Source organism: Plectropomus leopardus, chromosome 22 (genome assembly GCF_026936395.1).
Source record: "Plectropomus leopardus strain MGB_pleo_1.0 chromosome 22, ASM2693639v1, whole genome shotgun sequence".
NCBI lineage: Eukaryota > Metazoa > Chordata > Actinopteri > Perciformes > Serranidae > Plectropomus > Plectropomus leopardus.
In genome coordinates, this window is record NC_142197.1 from 3973143 (window position 1) to 3994020 (window position 20878).

A 20878-nucleotide genomic window follows, 5' to 3' on the forward strand; every position below is an offset into this window, starting at 1 on the left:
CTTTCTACAACAAAGACAAGTTTTTTAGGCTTTTTAGGATTTTAGGACATTTTTTGATTTTGGGTTATTTCTAGATTTTAGGACATTTATGATTTTATGACATTTTTAGGACATTTCTAGGATTTTATGATGTTTCTAGTAATTTATGACATTTTTAGGATTTTAGGAAATGTCTGGAAAGTTTGCATAATTTTAGGATTCCAGGATATTACTAGGATTTTAGAACATTTCTACAATTTTAGGATATTTTTTGGATTTTAGTACATTTGTAGGATTACAGGGCATTTCTAGAATTCTTTAACGTTTCACAGACTTTAGGGACGTTTCTAGGACTTTAGGACATTTTTCGAATTCTTGACTGTTTCTCAGATTTCAGGACATTTCTAGGATTTTAGGATATGTGTAGGAATTTAGGACGTTTCTAGGAATTTAAGACATTTCTAGGATTTTAGAACATTTCTAGGATTATAAACCATGAGGGTGTGAAAGAGCATTCACAGTGTGCCTCTTTGTGACTGACTAAAGCCTTCTTTGACGATTGTGTTATCCATGTTTTAATTAAATAAATAATTCAATTAAATAAAAAAGTTGAGCAATAACATCAACTAACCACTTCAGACAATGGTAAATTAACAACTGCCATATTCTGAAAGGTAAAATTACTGTTTTTGTCAATGGAGACTGGCGGCTTTAAAGAGTACGTTAATGGCTTCAGTTCCTCCTCAGATAGAGTTGTCTGACAGCACTTACTATTACACTTACTATGGAAAAGTACCTCGTACAACCCCACTACAGAAGACAAACTAACCCTTTCAGTTATTATCATCATCAGCACTCTAATCTACATCACTGCTTTTTGCTAATGGCTGAATGGGCGTTTTTTATTTAAAATACTCAAAAAAGAACGAAGACTTAGAGACCTTTAAGTTCATTACCTGAATTAATGTACTTAATGAACTAAAAAAAGAAAAGGTACCTATTCCTTGATTATCTCGATAGATTTCTTCTACTACTGTGAGTGAGAAACATTTGCTTTGCAGAGATGACACTGAAGGTTTCTCATCCAAATTCAGTTTGACCTGCACACAGTCTGAGCTGTCAGACGGCTCATCCAGGGCGTCTGATCGAGTCTGCTGTCTGTTCTGCCAGAAAACACACTGAAAGAGAAAAATATGACAGTGTCCTCTGACTCCTGTCTCCCAGACTGTCTGCTTGCCAACAACAGGACTATTTTTCTTGGCTGCACAGGTGCCAAAAATCTGTTATGTGACTCAACAGATGCAGACAGAAATCATAAACTGTGACTCTGTGTTTGTTTGGAGGTAGAATATGAAATATAAAGATGTGTCAGACTGTTAAATGTGAGCTTCCTGTTTCTTAACTATTTGAAACCTGGTTTGATTTCTTTCAAAAACATGAGGAGAAGGCAACATGCAACTCAACAAGCAATTGCCCAAACATTTGCAAAAAATATATATATATTAATATGAAACCATCATCGCAGGAGTGCAGAAAAATTACATAAAAATAGGCAAAACATTTTTTTAAAATAATAATAATTTAAATGTGTAGGTAGCAAAATGGCATGGTTTCTTTCAAAAACAAGACATTCAAAAAATTAGTAAAAAGGTTACAAGAAAAACACCTGAAAAGACGAACTAAAAAAAGGGAAAGGCAAAAACAAACACAAAAATGACCTCGATAAATTTCTGATAAATAATTTTAAATTAATTTTTAAATATAGAATTGTGATGGTTATGAATATAGTTATATAACCATTGTATTGATATTATAGTTATATCTATAAAGTATATAAATGTAGTCTTCACGGTAATTTTCCCTATTTTTATGGACAATTTTCTAATAATCCCTCCCTTCTGTTTTAAAACTAATTTTTAGGTACTTTTCTTGTCACCCCTTACCAATTTGTTGCATATGTGGTGCATTTCTTGCCAAGTTGGTCATTGCCATATTCCCTGTGTTTTCAAAAGAAATCAAACCAATTTGCTTGAGTTTTACAGGGTCAAATAGTTTGTGGCGTCTGATGCTGATCCAGATTTCTGAAGGAGAGCAGGTTGTCCCATAATAAATAAAAGTATGCATTATACTCTGCTATGTTGAATTAAAATCAGCCTGAAACCGCAGTTTAAGGAGGTTTCAGACGACTGAATCAGTCCTTTGAGACGTCTGTGGAGCTGACACAGCTTTCTCTCTCTGCGGCCTCTTTTCTCCCTAACGACAGCGTCCTGGTTGCTATGCACGATGCTGAGCTGAGCCATGATCTGATTGGTTAGAGTCGGCCCTCGACTCGCCTCTGTGGGAGCTGTCAGCCAATCAGAGGTCGAGTTAGGGAGGGCCGACCCGGTAACTCTGTGGGGAAAAACACTCCACAACATACACACACCTACTAGAAAATAACTGCATCTAATGTGTAGCTCTTAAGATTAATAACCTTCAATAAATCATGTGTTTGACGTACAGTTTCTGTTTTTAAAAACAAAAATTTTATTGTCTGCGACAGCTCTGTGTTGCTCATGTAATCAAATTACTCAAATAAGCTTCTGTTTTCTTTGAAAAAATAAACACAACAGTCCTTCACCGCCCTGTTGCTGCCGTTGTGTTTTTTTTAGAGCAGAGCAGGAAAACATATCTGCATTTGGATCTGAATTGCAATTTTCAACTGGTTGAAAAACTACAAACACGAACTGCACAATCCAGGTTGGTTGAGCGTGAGCTAATGTCACCGCTCATTCAGCGATTACTGCTGGTAACGCTGCTGTGACCCAACAACATCGCTGTCAAAACACTACGCCCACCTTTCTCAATGAGTGGTGGGCTATTAAAAGGAAAATTAAGTGAAACTGCCATTCCTATTGTAAAGCCAAGCATACTCTGTACGACTTTGGCCCCTTTTTGACCCATTTTTTGAGCTGCATGACTCACTTTAGAGTCAGGCTGAATTTCAGCTTCGCTGGGCGTCGTTTATCGTGCAGTGCACAGGGGGGAGCCAGGACCAATCACCTGCCCCACCAACAGCTGCCCGACAGTTAAATGAATTTCTGACATAACCCTTGATTAGTGTCGCCACAATCCTTGTTTAGGTCCAAACAGGAATGGAGGATCAAGTCTGCAACATTTCGAGAAATTCCTTCACGATGTTTTACGCATTATCTTGTATTTATTTGGTGTAATATGAGTGTTACTCATCATCATTTAGGTTTATACGAACGTTACTTGTCTTCATCTAAGGTTATATGAACATTACTAGTCATCATCTGAGGTTATATGAACGTTACTAGTCTTCATTGGGGTTACATTAACATGACTAGTCTTGAATTGGTATTATATGAATGTTACTTGTCTTAATTTGGGGATATATGAACATTACTAGTAATCATTTAAGGTTATACAAACCGCACTGGTCTTGATTTTGGGTTATATCAACCTTACTTATCTTCAGTTGTGGTTATATGAACATACTAGTCTTAATTTGGGGTTATATGAACGTCACTAGTCTTGAATTGGGATTATATGAATCTTAATATTCTACATTTTGGGTTATATGAACATCACTAATATTTCAAGTGCCACACACACACACACACACATACATACACACACACACACACACACACACACACACACACACATACATACACACACACACACACACTCTCACGAAAACCTGCTCAGGCTTCCAACCAAAAACCCATTGAAAAAATCCACTAACTTTAAGACGAGGGAACAAAGAGCACGATACATTCCCGTGTTTTAAGGACAAATTTCTGCACAAACAAGAGAGCTCAACTCAATCGTGTCAGCTCTGTCTTTAGTGGAACAGTTGGTGGGATCACATTAATGCAGCCTACATCTAATGAACATTAGAGGACCTGCAACTGGGAGCCAATTAGGCCCCCAGTTCTGTGAGACCTCCGTCTGTTGGTATACTCTGACCTAAATTCAGTTTTTGGTGTTCACACAGGAAATCTGTCATGAAACAGCCACAAAGTCTATGTGAGTATATTTGCATCTTGTGCCGCAATTTCAAATAATCGTCACAGATATTAGGAAAGGAGTATGCGAAAGCTCTGGGGTTAAGATTAGATTAAAATGTGCGACTGTTAATTAAACATTGGCATGAAAATCTCAGAGGTTCATCCAGACTAAAACCACCTCAATGCCTGTGTAATATTCCAATAAAAACACATAAAACATTGCACAAGCATTAGCGGATTCACTCTGACATTTTTTACTGAATCCATTTGGGGTTGTTTGACCTCTAAGGACAGAATTTGGAATTTAAATGAATGATTACATTAAAAATAATTAATGTCTTGACTTTAACACAAGCTTTTTTTATGGCAAATTCCAGTTTAGTAGCACCTTATCATCCCTGTATATACACAATTGTTTGCACATTTAGCATATTCATATTTTGAGGTTCCCTTGAGAGGATTTTACCTTTCTTTTCATCCTTTAATGACAAATCACCATTTGACTGCACCATGTTATTGTTATTTTCTTGTCATATTCTCACAGGAGGTTTGAGCATCTGATCTGAGGATTTTGATGTATGATATTCTGCAAAAAAAATACTACACATTTTAGGGACTGCAGCAAACATCATTTAAGGGTTAATTTTGTAGCAGACATCAAATATCTGTGATTGCAATGGTTAAATTCCTACTCAAGTCGTGCAACCTGCATGACTTCAGCAGGAAAGAGCTTATTTTATAACAGGGATATGTGGTTTGCAGGTGAATAATTAAGGAGCTATTAAGCGCTTTTAAAGGGAATTTTTACAAGGTGAGTGACAAAAAGGTGCATTTAATCACAAAAAGGCTACCGATTTGAGCACTACCATTTCTGGTTCAAGGCAGCACAGCTACAAACAACAGACGCTTACCTGTGATCAGCAGCTGTGTCCACAGCAGACACAAGAGGAGAAACATGGTGAAGGGTCCTCTTCTTCCCCCTCTCGTGCGGGTCATGCTTCCTTCTGTCCTCTCTGTACCTCAAATTGAAACAAATCGGCTCCTGCAGCTTTTGTCACTGCTGCAATTACGCATCAAGGAAGGTGGATTTTTCCGTGCATGTATCAGCGGGTCCGCAGCGCTGTCAGAGCTCCGGAGATCCGCTCCGTAACACCGGCACCCTGCGACGATTCTTCCCCGCCCTGCGGTGCCCTGCAGCGGCCTGGCTACACGGAGAACAGCCGCTCAGCTGCAGCAGCAGCTCCGGGAGAAGCAGATGTTTCCATCTGGTTCAGAGAGGAGGGAGAGGGGTGTGTGTGTGAGGGGAGATGGTGTTCAGGTGGAGGATGGAGATGGAGAGAGAAAGGGAGGAAGGGGAGGAGAAAAGGCGCGGTGGAGAGGAGAGGAGGGAGAGGATTAATTCATAAAATCTTCCTCTTTGTCATGCTTTTTCTAACGAATTTCGCTCATGTTGTAAATTCCTAAAGTATAGTTTTCATTTATTGAAACTGAAGACCATTTATACTTACTTATTACATCGTTCAGTTTATTAAATTTATATGGATTTTCTTTATTATTTATTTATTTGATAGGGGCATTGCGAATTGACATCGCACAACTTCCGCCTGTTACAAACAGGCTGTATTTTTTTATGTGTTATTTTTATTTGGAAGTATTTTATTCATTTTTCACAATTTTTTAAAGGTTATTGCGCTATGAAGACAGATAAGGATTTTAACTCCCTTCAACCGTCCTTGTTTCTGAAAGTGTGTTCAATAAAAGGGATTTTTTTTTTTTTAAATTCGTGCATTTCTGCAAACATTAACTCAAACAACAATGACTTTATATCATGATTTATATTACTTTATGTTATCTTATAACAATTCTCTTAATTGATCGTGCGTTTCTTCTTGAATTAATTTATTCATGTATTATTTCATTAAATGTTACGTTTATTTTTTTTATTGTTATGTATTTTTTATTTTCATAATAATATTTAATTTTGGTTGATTGTGCGTGTATTTTTTCAGTTAATGTACTATCATCTAGTTCAATGTCAGGTTTATTTTATTTATCTATTATTAAAGTCAATAATTTTCTCAGTTGTTTGTGCGTTCATTCTTGAATTATTATTAAGTTAAATTTAAATTTTATTTTTTATATTTATTTTAATTTCATGACACGAATTATCTCAGTTGATTGTGTGTTTATTCTGGTATTCATGTATTATAATTTAATTAAATGTTAATTCTATTTTCTATGTTATTTATAACAAGAATTATTTCCGTTGATTGGCCGTTTATTTTTTTATGAATTTATTACTATTAAATTAAATGTAAGGTTTATTTTTTTATATTTTGTACCTATGATAGTGAAATGATGACGTAAGTTGATCTGTTATTTCCAATTTACGAGGGACAATTAATTAATAACTGTATTATCCCCAAACAGGTACACACATTTTTATGTAGCTCAATTTTTACGCCATAATATCTAAAAATGGTGACAAATTATTTGACTTAGCCTCGGTTTAAGTTATGCTAACTTAGCTACCATTGCGAAAATAATTAGCATGCTACGTTAGCATGCTAATGCCGCGTTCATGCTCACGTTACATCATTTTGCAGCCGAGTGAAATAAAATATTCGCGTCCACCTCGTAGCTAAAAATACTAAAACCAACCTTAATCGTCACCACATTTGTAAAATGTAACAATAATGGTTATATTCTTAATAATGAGCCTCAGCTAGCTACACTTAGCAGTTAGCATGCTAAATGTTAGCATTAGCCGCTTCTGGTCTGAATCAAAACACCGATAAAAACAAACAAAAATAAAACCACAATATACATACCGTCTTCACCAGCAGTTCATTCGGGGAAAATCAACTTTAACCAGGTTAGTTGTAGTCATGAGTCGAAGATAAAGGGGATTAAATAAAGTAAATAAATGTCCGTCCTTGTCAGTTACCCTGTAAGTTTCTAACGTTACTAGCTGCTAACAGTTGAACTTGTACTTTACTTGAGTATTTCCATTTTCTGCTTCACTAAATGTGTTTGCGTGGTTACTTTACAGATTCTGATCATCAATACAAAATATGATCAAACAGGGTGTTTTTTTTAGGATTTGAGGACATTTGAGTTCAGGCGGATCTGGCGGAGCCTCTGTTTGAACAAACACGATGTTGACTTCCGCTTTTTTTTCCTCCACTTTTTTATTAACCGTGGGGGGAAAAAATATTTGATATATTTGAATTACAAATTGTGATGTTAAAATATTAGTAGTTGTCAGGACCGAGCAGAAAATGAATAATTTACAACTGCTTTTGTTTAAAAAAAAATGACTAGAGTTAGAAACGTGGTAGCCTATGTATTTCTAGTAAAAGTAGAGAAATCTAATAAAGTTCATTTAGTCAAATATAAATATGGACGGAATAACAGATTATAAGGTCCAGGGCTTCATTATTATTATTATTATTATTATTATTATTATTATGGACTCGTATTTGTAATTTGAGGTCACATCACGTGACTCAGGAAAACTGACAGCAATGAAACATCGCGGTAAAAAAACAAAACAAAAAAAATTAAATTACTAGTCTGTTGATAAGAGATTAAATAAGATTATATATGTGAATGGAGCGGGTGGTGTAAAAAGGGGGAGGCATGTCAAATAACTCTTGGAAAGGGCTTATGTTTTTTATTTTGGCTTATGGGAGAGGCACACAACTTTGCATGACTATTATTTATTTAAGACCGCTCTTTAAAATGTTGGTGATATTTTTTTAAAAATGTGGCAATTTATTTAACTGGCACCTCAAACACCCAGGCCTTATGACACCACTGTAATAAATAATACATGATAAAGTATTAGTATAGATGAAACCATCCAACAGTGTATAATAATGAACAGTATATATAAATGAAATAAACCTTCACCTTATTGTTTTTTTCAAAGATGCTCTATAAATAAAGTTATAATTATTATTATTGTTGTTGTTGTTGTTGTTTCAAGTCTGGTGAGTTTGCCAATTGTGATTTAAAGTCTGTTTCTGTTACACAAAAAGGGATCTCACTCTTTAACAAAAATGTCTTTCTCTGTCGGGATTTTTTCCATAATGTTGTCAGACACTTATTATAACAATTGTCTTCTTTTCTTTATTTATTTCTTCTTTCCTCTTTTCTTTTATCTGTTACCTGCTGAGGATGTAAATTAGCAGTTGTGCTAACTCCGCCATATTTACATTAGCATTTCATTTTTACTGATGCTCATTAATATGTTTAATCCCTTCTAAATAAATAAATAAAATAAACTTTTAGTGGACATATACTGACGGAGTAAACTGAGTGGTTACATTGCAGTATGTTTCACAGCTGACGAAATAATGTCCAGGTTGAAAAATACCAATTTTACCCTTTAAGGAGCTTCCTAAACCTCCCATCTTTCACAGGAAGTCCTGCCCATCCTCTCCTCCTTTCACTTTCACCACCTGCTGCAAACATTTGTCCACTCACAGCAGCGACGCCACACACGCTGATGTTTCTCTGCTTCAACCAGCAGCAGCAACATGGTCAACCCCAGTCTGAGGCGTCTCTTCATCAGCTTCAACGTCTGCTTCGTGGTGAGTAACTGAAGCAGGAACAGAGACAGTTTTATCCAGAGAAGGTTTTTGAGATGATGTAGAGGAAAACAGTGATGATGATGAAGGAGGATCTGCAGCCGAAACACAGAACAGGAGTGACCTCTGCTGGAGAAATACATCGGGTGCATTTATGAGTCAGGATTTCAACAGAAATATATAAACATCTGCATTTCACAAAAACCTGAATATGTCATGTTACAGGTTTATTCATTGCATGTTTGTTTTTAACTCATTCAGTGTCAAACCATCTGATTTAAAGTCATTTTAATGAATGTAAAATATCAGAGACGACCTCAGTATGGCTGTGTTATGATGACTGCTACGAGCCGAGAGCTTCACTGTAAACTGAAACTCAGCAGCTGCTTTACTTTTACTGCAGCGAATAAATACAACATTATTTGTAAAGGAACATTAGAGCTGCAACTATCAAAAAATTTGAATCCAAGATTCATTAACTCTTTGAAAACTGGAATGACACCAGGTTTTTTGTGCTGAAAAAAAAGGAAATGACCAACTTGGCAAAATTGTACCACAAATTGTACAAAATGGGTAAAAGGTGACAAGAAAATCACTAAAAGAGTTTTTAAAAAGACGGGGAGGAATATTAGAAAATTTTTAAAAAATAAATACATGGAAAAAATAGGAAAAAAATGTCCAGAAAACTGTATTTTTAATTATAATATTTTTATATATTTAAATTCATGTTAAAAAATTATATAAAATAGATACTTTTTTATTTATTTCTTTAATTTTTTACTTATTTTTTAAAACGCATTTTTTATTTTCATGTAATTTTCTTGTGACTTTTTTTACTTTTTATTTTTCACCTTTTGAGCCATGTCTTGTTAAGTTGCTCTTTGCCTTCTCATGTTTTCGGTTTGTCGAAATGCAGTTGTCATCATGAGATGCTGCACAAGAAAAACAGAAATTGTGGTGTAATCTTGTGCAATTTTTAAGTGTCTATCAGGAAGAACGTAAACAGCATCAACAGAAATTATCCATAACTCTGCCAACTATGATTTAGAAAAAAATGACCCATCACAACTTCCCAAAGTCCTCTTCAGACTGGATTTCGGGGAGAGGACATAGTGGACACACAATATCATTATTTATAATGGGAATTTGTCCTCTCCAATAAAAACATGAGGAGCAGCAGAGGACTTTGACATATTTAAACATATTTACACCCTAAGATGATGCAGAAAAGCCATAAATTTGTGTTTAAAGAAATCACCAGAATCAAGAAAGCTAAGTGTCTGATACCCAAAATTTTAAGCAGGACGACCCCCAACAAACTGTAACATAATTTGTGGTATTTTTCTTTGGATTTGACTCAAATTTTTGTTTCAGATTGTCGGTGGACTCATCATCATCGTGTCCTTGGCTCTGCTGTCTCCTTCACTGGACGACTCACATGGAGGACATGATGTAAGACAGACACACGGCTGAGACACAGCAGTCCAGTCGCCACAGCGAAATGCTGGCACTGTACTTTTCTGCAAACTACGGATATGATGCATTTGTTCTTTTCATCTGTATCATATCAAGGTTTCTGAGTTGTCGTAGTTCAGATTGCATGAGCCGAGTTTGTCATCGTGGCGTGACACTGACATGGTCGCCAAACAGCAGACCAAAATTGGAGACCATAAAAGTGAGTGTTTTCAATGAGAAGATTTTTTTTTTTAATCCAAATTCAAGACTGATTTTTTTAGACAAATAATGTCATTTTCAAGCACTGCAGGTGCATACAAAGGTCAGCAGTATTTGGTCCCATGCAGAGGACATACTGTACGTGTCAATATATTATAATATTATATTATATTATTATTATGTATTTCAGGTTAACCTATATTTTGCCAAGAATAAAGTAAAAACAAAGTATTAGGTTCAGTGGTAAATTTAAACATTTGTAAGATTAAAAATTTGGACTTTCACACAGAAATCTGAATTATTTTGACAAAAAAGTCAAAATTACCATAAAACTTCAAATAAAAGCCTAGTCCCAGTCTCTTTTACTGATTAGAAGAAAATAGATGTAGATGACTATTTTTTTAAATGGGAAGGTAAAATGTTCAACGTTATTCATAATTATCAAAATTATTTATTTTAAATTATTTTACAGATTTATTCTAATCTTTAACCATTTTTTTTGGAGGGGGGGAGGGGGTCATTTCTCATTTTTTTGTTTGTTTTACTTCTTGTGTTTTTGTTCGTTATGATTTGTTTTGTATTTTTGTTTGGTTTTCATTCAAGTCCTTTTCAGGGAATTTTCACAGAAGTCTTCCTCACTTCTGGGTCATTTCTTCTTTTGTTGCTCATTACCTTCTTCCCACGTTTTTGAAAAAAAAAATGAAATTGAAATTATTGAAAAAAAAAAAATAAAACTTATGCAAAAATTATTCAGCAACCAACAACCAAGTGATTCTTGTGCCTGAACAAAACCACACGTTAACCACACGTTAAACATCGAAATCTACAAATGTTGCATTTGTAGAAATGTACAATGTAAACATTTACTCTCTTTTATGCAGCACTCACCAGCCACTGAACTCTCTGTCCTCCAGTTTGAAGATCAGACAACAAGTCACATCGTCCTCTACATCGTTGGCTCCGTTACCATGGCGATCGCCATCTTGGGCGCCTGTGGAGCCCATAAGGAGAACCTGACGGCTCTGACTGTGGTGAGCAGAAACACCAGACACGAAACATGTTGACAGATGGACAGTTTACAACGTGCACAGGACATGAGTTAATACAAGAGAGCTCGAGACACTTAACCCTTTATAACCTGAGCAAAATGGTTTGATTTCTTTCAAAAACATGGGGAGAGGGCAATGAGCAACTTAAAAAGACATAAAATTTGCTTAAAAGTTAAAAAACAAAAAACACAAAATTATCTTGATTAAAAATAAAATATATATATATTTTATTTTATTTGTTTTATTATTTTCTGTCACCTTTTTCTGGAAAGTTTGCTCATAATCCTCCCCTACTTTTTAAAACTAATTTTTTGCTAATTTTCTCATCACCTTTTACTCATTTCTTGTAGACCTTATAAGCACATTATAACCAGGTCATTTCCTTGATACTTTTTTTTTAAAATTTGTGTTTTCATTTATTGTTTGCAAACCTTTGTTTCAAACCTTTGCAAATAAAAAGCAAAAATAATCTTCATGGATTATTTTCTGATGGAGCGGTGACTTTTTGTTTTAATTTCTTTCCTCTGCAGTTTCTGGTATGTATGGTCATTGGTTGTCTGCTGATGCTCCGAGCTGCAGTCCTCGCAGCCGTCACCCGACCCGAGGTAACGACCCTGAAACTCTGTGAGTTTAAGTGCAAATATTTCGAACCTCAAATACAACACACAACTCGTCTCCAGTGCACGACACTCGCTGCCCAACTGCACAAAGATGCCACATAAAACCTTCACAAATGTGCTGCAAATAGTTTTAAATCTGTACTTAAATCTGTCAAATTAAAAATTAAACCTAAAAATGAGTTGTGTCTGTTGCCACATACTGTATGTCCACACATTTAACTCTTTAATAATAATAATAATAATATATTGTACTTTTTACTTTTAAAACCCTTTTTAAGCCTGTGAAATTTGGAGTAACATCACTTTTATCATTATTATGATTATTATGAAAATTATTATATTATTATCTGCAAATACTTTGCCCTTTATCTGTATTTTCTTATTTTCTCCTCGATTTCTGTTTTCAGGATGTTTATTTATATGTACCCCCAGAGCACTCAGGTAAAAAACAACAACAACAACAACAACAACAACAACAACAACAACAACAATAATAATAATAATAATAATAATAATAATGATAATAATAATGATAATAATAACATTTTTAATATGTTTTTAGAAGCTTAACAGCTAAACTGATCATTTTAGTGTATTCAAATCCATAAGATCAGGAGTTTTCAAAGTCCACACTGTGACTTTATTACAGTTTTATGATATCATACTTTAATATTAAGCTTGCAAGAGTGTGCATGAATATATGACTTTCGATATATTTGTGATTTCTCACTGTCATCACAATTTTGTAAATAATGCAACAATTCAGGAAAATTTACATATTAAACCCTGCAAAATGTTTTTGTGAATGATCATGAACCTTTTTCTCCCTGAGTAAATTCAGCTGAGATTTATCTGTATTATTTACAAATATTTTATTACACCTCACCGTGAAGAATTCTAATGCCCTGCGGGAATACAGCGACACAGAAAGTAAAGTATATTTTTAGGATTTTTATTGAAGATGTTATCTTTGTATTTAGCCAGAATTTTTTTTGTGGGAGAAACCGGAGCACCCGGGGGAAACCCACACAGCGCGGAGAGAACACGTAAATAGAGCTTGGTAACCAACGTCATCACGCAGTGCATTGTGGATGTTGTCTGGGTCGGAGCGGTCGGATCACCCAGACCACCTGGACCCAAACAACAATGCACCGTAAGATGAATTCACGTTGCCAAGCTCTTTATGTTCTTCCCAGCTGTTCTGCGGCCTGTTGTGGCCTGTTTGCGTGGTGATATTTCACTGTCGGTCCTTGTATTGGCGAAGGTGTTTGGGTGTGATCAGTTTTTTGAATCTTCTCCAGAGGGAGATCCTCGGTTTTACCAGAGTCTCCTCTGGAGCGTCTTCTGTCACGTCCGTCTTTTCCAGCTGGTGGGTCTCAGGGAGTGGCTCACCTGAAAGTTGGTCCGTGTCCACGGTTTCATTTTCCAGCTGGTGGATCTCAGGTATTGGCTCACCTGAAAGATGGTCCGTGTCCATGGTTGCCTCTTCCAGCTGGTGGATCTCAGGGACCAGCTCACCTGAAAGTTGGTCCGTATCCACGGTTGCCTCTTCCAGCTGGTGGATCTCAGGGAGCGGCTCACCTGAAAGTTGGTCCGTATCCACGGTTGCCTCTTCCAGCTGGTGGATCTCAGGGAGCGGCTCACCTGAAAGTCGGTCCGTGTCCACGGTTGCCTCTTCCAGTTGGTGGATCTCAGGGAGCGGCTCACCCGTACGGTGGTCCTTGTCCACGGTCGCCTTTTCCAGCTGGTGGATCTCAGGGAGCGGCTCACCTGTATGTTGGTCCTTGTCCATGGTTGTCTGAATCGGCTGGTGGTCCTCAGGGAGTGGCTCGTCTGTGCTTTGGTCCTCCATCTGCGGTTGGAGAGTGTCCACTTCTTTGCACAGTGACCCAGTGGCCTCTGTCTGGGACTGTGGTTCGGAGGCCAGTTCGAGGCTGTGGTTGGTGTTTTCCTGCAGCTGTCTCCTCAACTCCTCCAGCTCAGCTGCAGTCGCCTCTTCTCGCTGTCTCCGCAGGCGCTTCACCTCCTCAGTCTCCAGTTTCATGGCTTGATTTTCATCACTCAGCCTTTGAGCCTGCTCAGAGTCCTTGGAGATGGCCTCGTTCAGCTGACGACTGACTTCCTGTAGCTCTCGTTTGAGGATGTCAGCCTGCTGCTTTTCGGCCTGAAGCTGCTCTGTCAACGTTGCTATGCGAGTTGACTCCTTGAGCTCAGCTACAGGAGCTCTGGAGGGCAGACTTGTCAATCTCTGCACCTCCTCTTCATACAGCTGTCTCAAGCGGCGCTCCTCCTGCAGCTGCTTCTCCTTCTCCCGGTACTTGGCTCTTTCGATGGCTCCTTCATCCTGTACCATGATTCTCTGCTGCAATTCCTTCTGGAGGAGGTACTTCATTTCCTGCATGCGCTGGTTTAGATATGGGTCAGAGTCCAAATTCATATCACCTGCCGCCTTTTGCTGTCCTGTAGTGGAGGCCTCTGGTCTGGTGGCGAGATCTGCCGCCTCTTGCTGTCCTGAAGTGACAGCCTCCCGCTTGAGATCTGCCACCTCTTGCTGTTCTTTATTCTTGGTGGCGAGGTTCTTGTATGCCTCCTGCTCGGTGTTAATTTTGAGGCAGGCGTTGCGATGTTCTGCTAACATTTTTTTGCCTTCCATCTTGAGTGCCTTGATCTCTCTTTCTGCAATCAGGGCCCACATCTCTGGACCTGAGAAGACATCCATTTCAATCTGATCTTGCATGTCTCTTCGCAGTAGTGTCAGACTCCCAAAATGAAAGTTAAATCAATGTTTCTTTCGCCTTTCCAAGTTGTGGATGCAGCAATCACACCAGCTCCAACAGAGAGTTTACAGATGGATGGTTACCATGGATAAGTTCTGGCAGTATAAGAGTCACATTCTAAACACCTTTATGACATGGCACATTCCCTCTGAACATTCTAGAATGCCTTTGATATTTTGCTCCAAAACCCCTTAAAGTTAAGATACCCTTAACTTCTGAGTTAAGGTGGCCTTAAAATAAAATCAATTACACAAAAAACCCTTAAGTCTTATTCTCAAGGTTCCCTTAAAAGTTCACTTTAGGTTTTCTTTTTAGCTGTTATATAAATAGGAATCTCTTAAAATTAACTCAGCAAAAGACCTTAAGGACAAAAAAAACTTAAGGTACATCTCAATCTTAACATGGGCGACCTTATGGCAATAAATGAATGAAATAAATGTATCTTAAGAAAAATGTTCTACGTAGCAACCCAGATCGCAACATTTCATCAATTTATACAAATAAAACAAAATGGATTTGTTTTGGGGGGTTTTTTGTGCAGTTTAGCAGTTAAGAAAATATGATCCCTTGTTATTAATTTAATCATCAAACTATCTGTTAAGTTGTTAAACTGCAGCTCCATTTTGGCAATTATCACCATTAACATGCTGAATAAATGTCAAAAAACACGTTATATATACAGTGTTATTTTAATTCTTAGCATTTAAAAGGCCCTTCTACCACAGCACTGCCTTTTTGCCTTTTCTGTCCCCAGGTGATTACATGCATTTAAAGTATATCAAATTTTTAAGCAAAGTCTTCTGCACTTTTTTTCTAATTTTAGTTTGAAGAAAGCATATTTTGAATGCTATATGTGTCAAACTTGTGATGTTCTCTTCATTTACTTGTCTCATTGTCTATTTAAATTTCATTTTATGTACTTTTCTCCTGACATTTAATCAAGTCATAGATTTAATCCATATAATTTACTGAGAGTTGAATAAAATGCACACTCCTCTAAATGATCAACCCTCGTGTTGTGTAGGCTATTTGATTTGTGATGTTTTCATGTTTATAGTTGGAGAGTGTGATGGAGGAAAGATGGCGTTCGTTTCTACCTCTGGATCAAGCTTCAGACGCCATCAAAAGTCAGGCTGAAGCTCTGCAGACATCAGTAAGAAGCTCACAGAGTCCATTCAGAAGTGTTTGTTTTTACATTTTAACATTATTTGGGGAAATTTACATATTTATTGTTGTTTTCTTCTGAGAGATACATGAGGTAATGGATATAAATCTGTGTGTATTTAGACCCTAAGAAAAGATGAGTCATCAGTATGCTGATGTGCTCTGTAGTAAACACTGCAGCCTGCAGGGGGTCTTACCTCCTCTTGTCTTGTGTCCAGCTGCACTGCTGTGGTCTGTTCAGTCATGAGGACTGGGAGGACAACATCCCTGACTCCTGTCTGTGCGACCTCGATATGGAGACGGAGATGGAGGTGAAATGTGAGACAGTCAGATACAAAGTGAGTAGTAACATTAAAAAATTTTTATGCAAATGTTAAACGGTGTCTTTATACAAGCAGTCACACAATAACTTGGTCCAAATAAAATAATACAATACAATTCAGTTTAGTATCCCACAGAAATTTGAGCGGAAATTTGATCAGCTTTTGTGACTTGATATTTTTCTATACTTGGTGCTATGGTGTCAAATATATAGTCAGACTTTTTGCCAGATTTGTTGTTGTATACTACATCACCTAACTTTATCACAGGGACTTTTTGAGTTGGTTTTTTTTCTGATCATATCACCACTTTAATCTCAGAGAAGATCCAATTTTTTGACTTTTTTCTCTTCCTCCCTTAGCTTCATTTTTGTCCTACAGCAGGCCATCGAAAAATTGTGGTTTTGTACTGCTACTGTACTGTGTTGTGTTAAAATGATATTAAAAGGTTTTACCTATAGTCTAACTTAAACCTATTTTTAAATTTAACTCTAGCAGTTCCTAAAGAACACAAAGTTTACCCATTTTTTTCTTCAATATCAGGGTCTGATGTGTCCTCTCAAAGATAGAAACTACATGAACACACACACACAGACGAATATTAAAATCAGGTTTCTCTCCTCCAGAACTTTCTTTCGAGCCTTTTCCGGCAGCAGAGGTCAGTCCTCAGTCAGGTCAGTGGATGCAATTTGTATTATTTCAATCATCAGTGAATCACTGTGATATCATCATCATTTCATAAATAAGCCTGTGAATCAATGACGGCTTGGTGGAGGTTACTCATTCAGAAAAAGAGAACATGCCATAGCAACTTTGAAAGCAATTTTACTGCCTTTGAACCCTTGGAAATTGTGCAAATTGGCTTAATTTCTTTCAAAAAGGCGCAATGACCAACTCAACAAGTAACGACCAAAAATTAACAAGAAATTTGTAAAAAGTTATGCATTTTAAAAAAAGGATGTGCTGGAATAAACAAATAACATATATAAATATGATAGTCTTTTCCCAAATTTTTCCCAATTTTAAATAAATAATAATGAATTTAGTATTGTTGATATTTTTCCCTTGTTATTTGTTAATTTTCTAATTATTCTCTTCCTCTCCGTCTTTTTTTTCAGCTAATTTTTCAGGTCACTTTTTTTTTTTAATTTGTGGGACATTTCATGCCACGTAATTTCCTCTTTTTCCTATGTTTTTGAAAGAAATCAAAGCAAGATTCAAAGTGTTAATGCTTGTTAAAGGCACCTCAGTACAAGAAAACGGATGTTGATTCAGGTTTCAAAGGGTTAACCTCAAATATGACCTTTTCGATCATTTCTACTGACTAGATACCACCTGGGTGAAGAGAGGAAATATGTTTTCATGTAAATTATGTGGATTCACCCTTTAAACGTGGCTTCTCTGTCTCCTCCCATCACCAGAACTGCCTCCCCCTCATCATGGATTCGGTCGAGACGAAAGCTGACATCACGCTGGCCGTAGTCTTCACTCTGCTGGTGTTGGCGGTTAGTAAAACTGTGTGTTCGTCAAGACAATAAAAGATAATTGCTTGTCATTCATTACCTAAACTCCCACAGTGTGGGAAAAAGTGTTGTCCGTACACGTTCAGCCTAGCTGAGCACAAACACCGGGACACGGGGAAACTATTCTCCTATCTGTATCACAAAAACGTACACATACAACTCAAACGCTGATTTACATGCTGTATCTTCACAATCTGTCCAAAGCCTCGTACAGACTGCATGCAAAACCAGGACTGCAAACTCTCACGCAATCGACACTTTTCACACGCTCTAATGCCACACGTCCACTCTCTCATGCAAAGAAAAACATATTCATAACTGATAGCCTGGGGCTGGTACATGACACACTGGGGACTGTTTTTGTGCTTTTAGTATACATAAGGAAGCGGGTTGCATAAAACAGCGTATAAATAGAGCTTGTTTATCAAAACAAAGTGTCAGTGGAGGATCCCCTGCGTCCTAAAATCCTAAAAACGTCTTAAAATCCCAGAAACGTCCTGAAATTCTAGAAATGTCCTAAAATCTTAAAAATGTCCTGAAATCCTAGAAATGTCATAAAATCTGGGAAAAAAATGACTAGAAGCTATATCTAAGGAGCGATGCTAACAGTTTCCCTGTGTTTTCAGTCTTTGTGCTAAGCTAGGCTAAACGCTTCTGGACTTTCCTCTCACAGATCGATGTTTTGTCTCCCTGCAGCTGCTCGGCTTGTCGTTGTGTTCGCTGATGATCTACCAGATGTTCAGCACCTCCGACAGGCCCAACACGCCGCTGTCTGTGCCGGTCATGTTCTTCGACCAGCCGCCCGCCTACCAGCAGCTGTTTGACTCAGAGTAGACAGACGACACTTTCACAATAAAAGATGCAGAAAGCTTCAAAATATCCCTCTGCTTTTCCATTAATCGTACCTTAGAAAATCTTTTAAAAGTTAAAACAGATTTCAAGTGTCGTGTCTGCATATAGTAAGAGTTCATCAACACTTGGACTAAAATCTTATAACAGTTGGTGGTTGTTTACTTTTTAGAGCAAAAAGTGTAAAAAATAATAATAAAGGATGTTTATTTCCAAATTTAAAAGCTGATTACTTATTAATTATCTGTTTAGGGTGTTTTTTTCTTATTTTCAGGTAATTTTCTTGTAATGTTTTACTAATTTCTTGATGTTTTCTTTTGTTTGTTTGTTTTGCTTCTTTTCAGGTAATTTTCTTTAAACTTTTTACTAATTTCTTGATGTTTTCTTTTGTTTGTTTGTTTTGCTTATTTTCAGGTAATTTTCTTTAAACTTTTTACTAATTTCTTGATGTTTTCTTTGTTTGTTTTGCTTAATTTCAGGTAGTTTTCTTTAAACTTTTTACTAATTTCTTGATGTTTTCTTTTGTTTGTTTGTTTTGCTTAATTTCATGTAGTTTTATTTAAACTTTTTTACTAATTTCTTGATGTTTTCTTTTGTTTGTTTTGCTTATTTTCAGGTAATTTTCTTGTAACTTTTTACAGTTATTTCCAGGTAATTTTCTTGTAACTTTTCACTAATTTCTTGATGTTTTCTTTCGTTTGTTTGTTTTGCTTATTTTCAGGTAATTTTCTTGTAACTTTTTACAGTTGTCTTGTTGACTTTTTGCCTATTTTGGAGTTATTCTCTTTTAACTTTTTACTAATTTTTTGTTGATGTTTTGGGCTTATTTAGGTCATTTTCATGTAACTTTTTACTAATTTCTTACTAATTTTGGGGGCATTTCTTTCTAAGTTGCTTGTCGTCTTCTTCCCATGTTTTTGGAAGAAATTAAGCCAGTTTGCTCAGTTTTCAAAGGGTTAAGCATTACAGTGGTGCCTCGTTTGGCCTCCTTTATCAGCACATATTTTATTTGTAACTCCACAAATAAAATATGAAGGAATGATCTCCAGTTAATCAAATCAGTATGAACGTGTCACTCTGCTACACGCAGCTCGTCTCCTTTAAAAGCAGCATGCAGCTTCAGTTAATCACATTCCTCCTCACTGAGTCACGGCACCGCTCCCCACACGAAAACCTCGTATCTGCCTCGTGTCTGCTGTCCAGGAACAGACGGAGTTAGTGGGTTTCCACAGAACAACGCTGGTATTTTGATCCTCGTTTTCCCTTCGAGCAGGTTTAACTCACTCCGTCTCTCCTTTCACTTTTCTTTCCACCTCACTGCTGCTCCGTATCTCTTGCTCATAACAAAACCAACTCAGCTGTTTTTGTGACTGTTGTAACAGTAAGATAACTTTATTATCAAGCAGCTGTTAAGCCTAACTTTTAACTAATTTTATAATAAATGTGCATTATTATTTATAAACATCCTGTTGTGGATCTTTTTGGCTGTAACCTGCATACAGCTGTTGAATAAAAATAATAATTTAAAAACTAAAGTGGTGGAAGAATTTCTCAGATCTTACAGTTAAGAAAAAGTAGCAAACACACTTAAGTAAAACTATTAACGTGAACACAAAACTAGTCTGCTAAGTAAAACTACTGCAATTAAAAGTACAAACGTTTTAGTGTCAAAACATATTTAAAGCACTCACAATGCAGAACGGCCCATTTCAGAATAATAGATATTTTTTTTCTCTTATATTTTGTATGCAGGACTTTGAGGCTACTTGCAGTATTTGAGTATTTCTTCCATAACATAACATCTCACTTGATTTCAATGGTTTTTACACTGAAGTATTGCTATTTTAACTGCAAGTTCTTGAGTATATCTCGTCTTCCACCACCTGCTGGTAACTTTTTTTTAAAGAATTTACTGAAAATAAAGACAGTCATTTCCTGGATCTGGATTTTTCAGTGGATTCATGGAGGAACATTACACGGCCCGCCCCTCCAATCCCAAACAGCCTCTCAGTCCACTGACCTTGAATTTGTGTCTCCTTAAGTTATTTTGTGTCTCTCTGAGATCATTTTATGTCTCTTTGATGCCATTTTTTTTTGTTTGTTGTTATTTTGTGTCTTTTAAGAAAATTTTGTGTCCTTTTGTGTGCTTTTTTTTTTTTTTAGATAGATATACTTTATTGATCTCAAAACTGAGAAATTGGGGAATTCAAAGGGCCACAGGCTGGACTTGAGCCTGTGCTGCTGCAGGGGCCTCGGGTCTATGGGGTGCACACTCTACCTGATGAGCTAGAGGTCACTTTGTTCCCTTTTTC

The 20878-nt window shown here is 36.6% G+C and overlaps 2 protein-coding genes across 4 annotated transcripts in view; one reads left to right on the plus strand and one right to left on the minus strand.

The window, feature by feature from the left end:
* Nucleotides 1-11289, minus strand: part of ptprr (protein tyrosine phosphatase receptor type R) — a 43256-nt gene extending 31967 nt beyond the window's left edge. The window contains exons 1-3 of one of the 2 annotated variants that reach the window (XM_088072972.1): nt 11153-11289; nt 8487-8601; nt 4907-5260 (exon numbers count right to left, since the gene is read on the minus strand). In XM_088072972.1, coding sequence (XP_087929098.1) covers nt 4907-4991 — 85 coding nt within the window. In that variant the 5' untranslated portion in view covers nt 4992-5260; nt 8487-8601; nt 11153-11289. Of the gene's footprint in view, nt 1-4906; nt 5261-6826; nt 7190-8486; nt 8602-11152 lie in introns of those variants that run through there. The other variant, XM_088072971.1, reaches the window with a different exon arrangement.
* LOC121961678 (tetraspanin-8-like) lies at nt 8138-18790 on the plus strand. Of its 2 annotated transcripts, none has more exons than XM_042511746.2 (9): nt 8138-8593; nt 9965-10042; nt 11146-11295; nt 11844-11918; nt 15768-15863; nt 16093-16212; nt 16821-16868; nt 17616-17699; nt 18414-18790. In XM_042511746.2, exons 1-9 carry the CDS (start codon nt 8540-8542, stop codon nt 18549-18551), a joined length of 843 nt encoding a protein of 280 aa, XP_042367680.2. In that variant the 5' UTR covers nt 8138-8539; the 3' UTR covers nt 18552-18790. The 2 variants fall into 2 exon arrangements, with proteins under 2 accessions (XP_042367680.2, XP_087929099.1); XM_088072973.1 differs by having other exon boundaries at nt 11179-11295.
* Nucleotides 18791-20878: the final 2088 nt, after the last annotated feature.

Bases quoted from the DNA above. Each gene is read 5' to 3' on its own strand.
- LOC121961678 (XM_042511746.2), top strand. From the start codon at position 8,540: ATGGTCAACCCCAGTCTGAGGCGTCTCTTCATCAGCTTCAACGTCTGC. The intron at 8,594-9,964 runs GTGAGTAACTGA...TTTTTGTTTCAG, and splicing joins GCTTCAACGTCTGCTTCGTG to ATTGTCGGTGGACTCATCAT. The intron at 11,919-15,767 runs GTAACGACCCTG...TCATGTTTATAG, and splicing joins CAGCCGTCACCCGACCCGAG to TTGGAGAGTGTGATGGAGGA.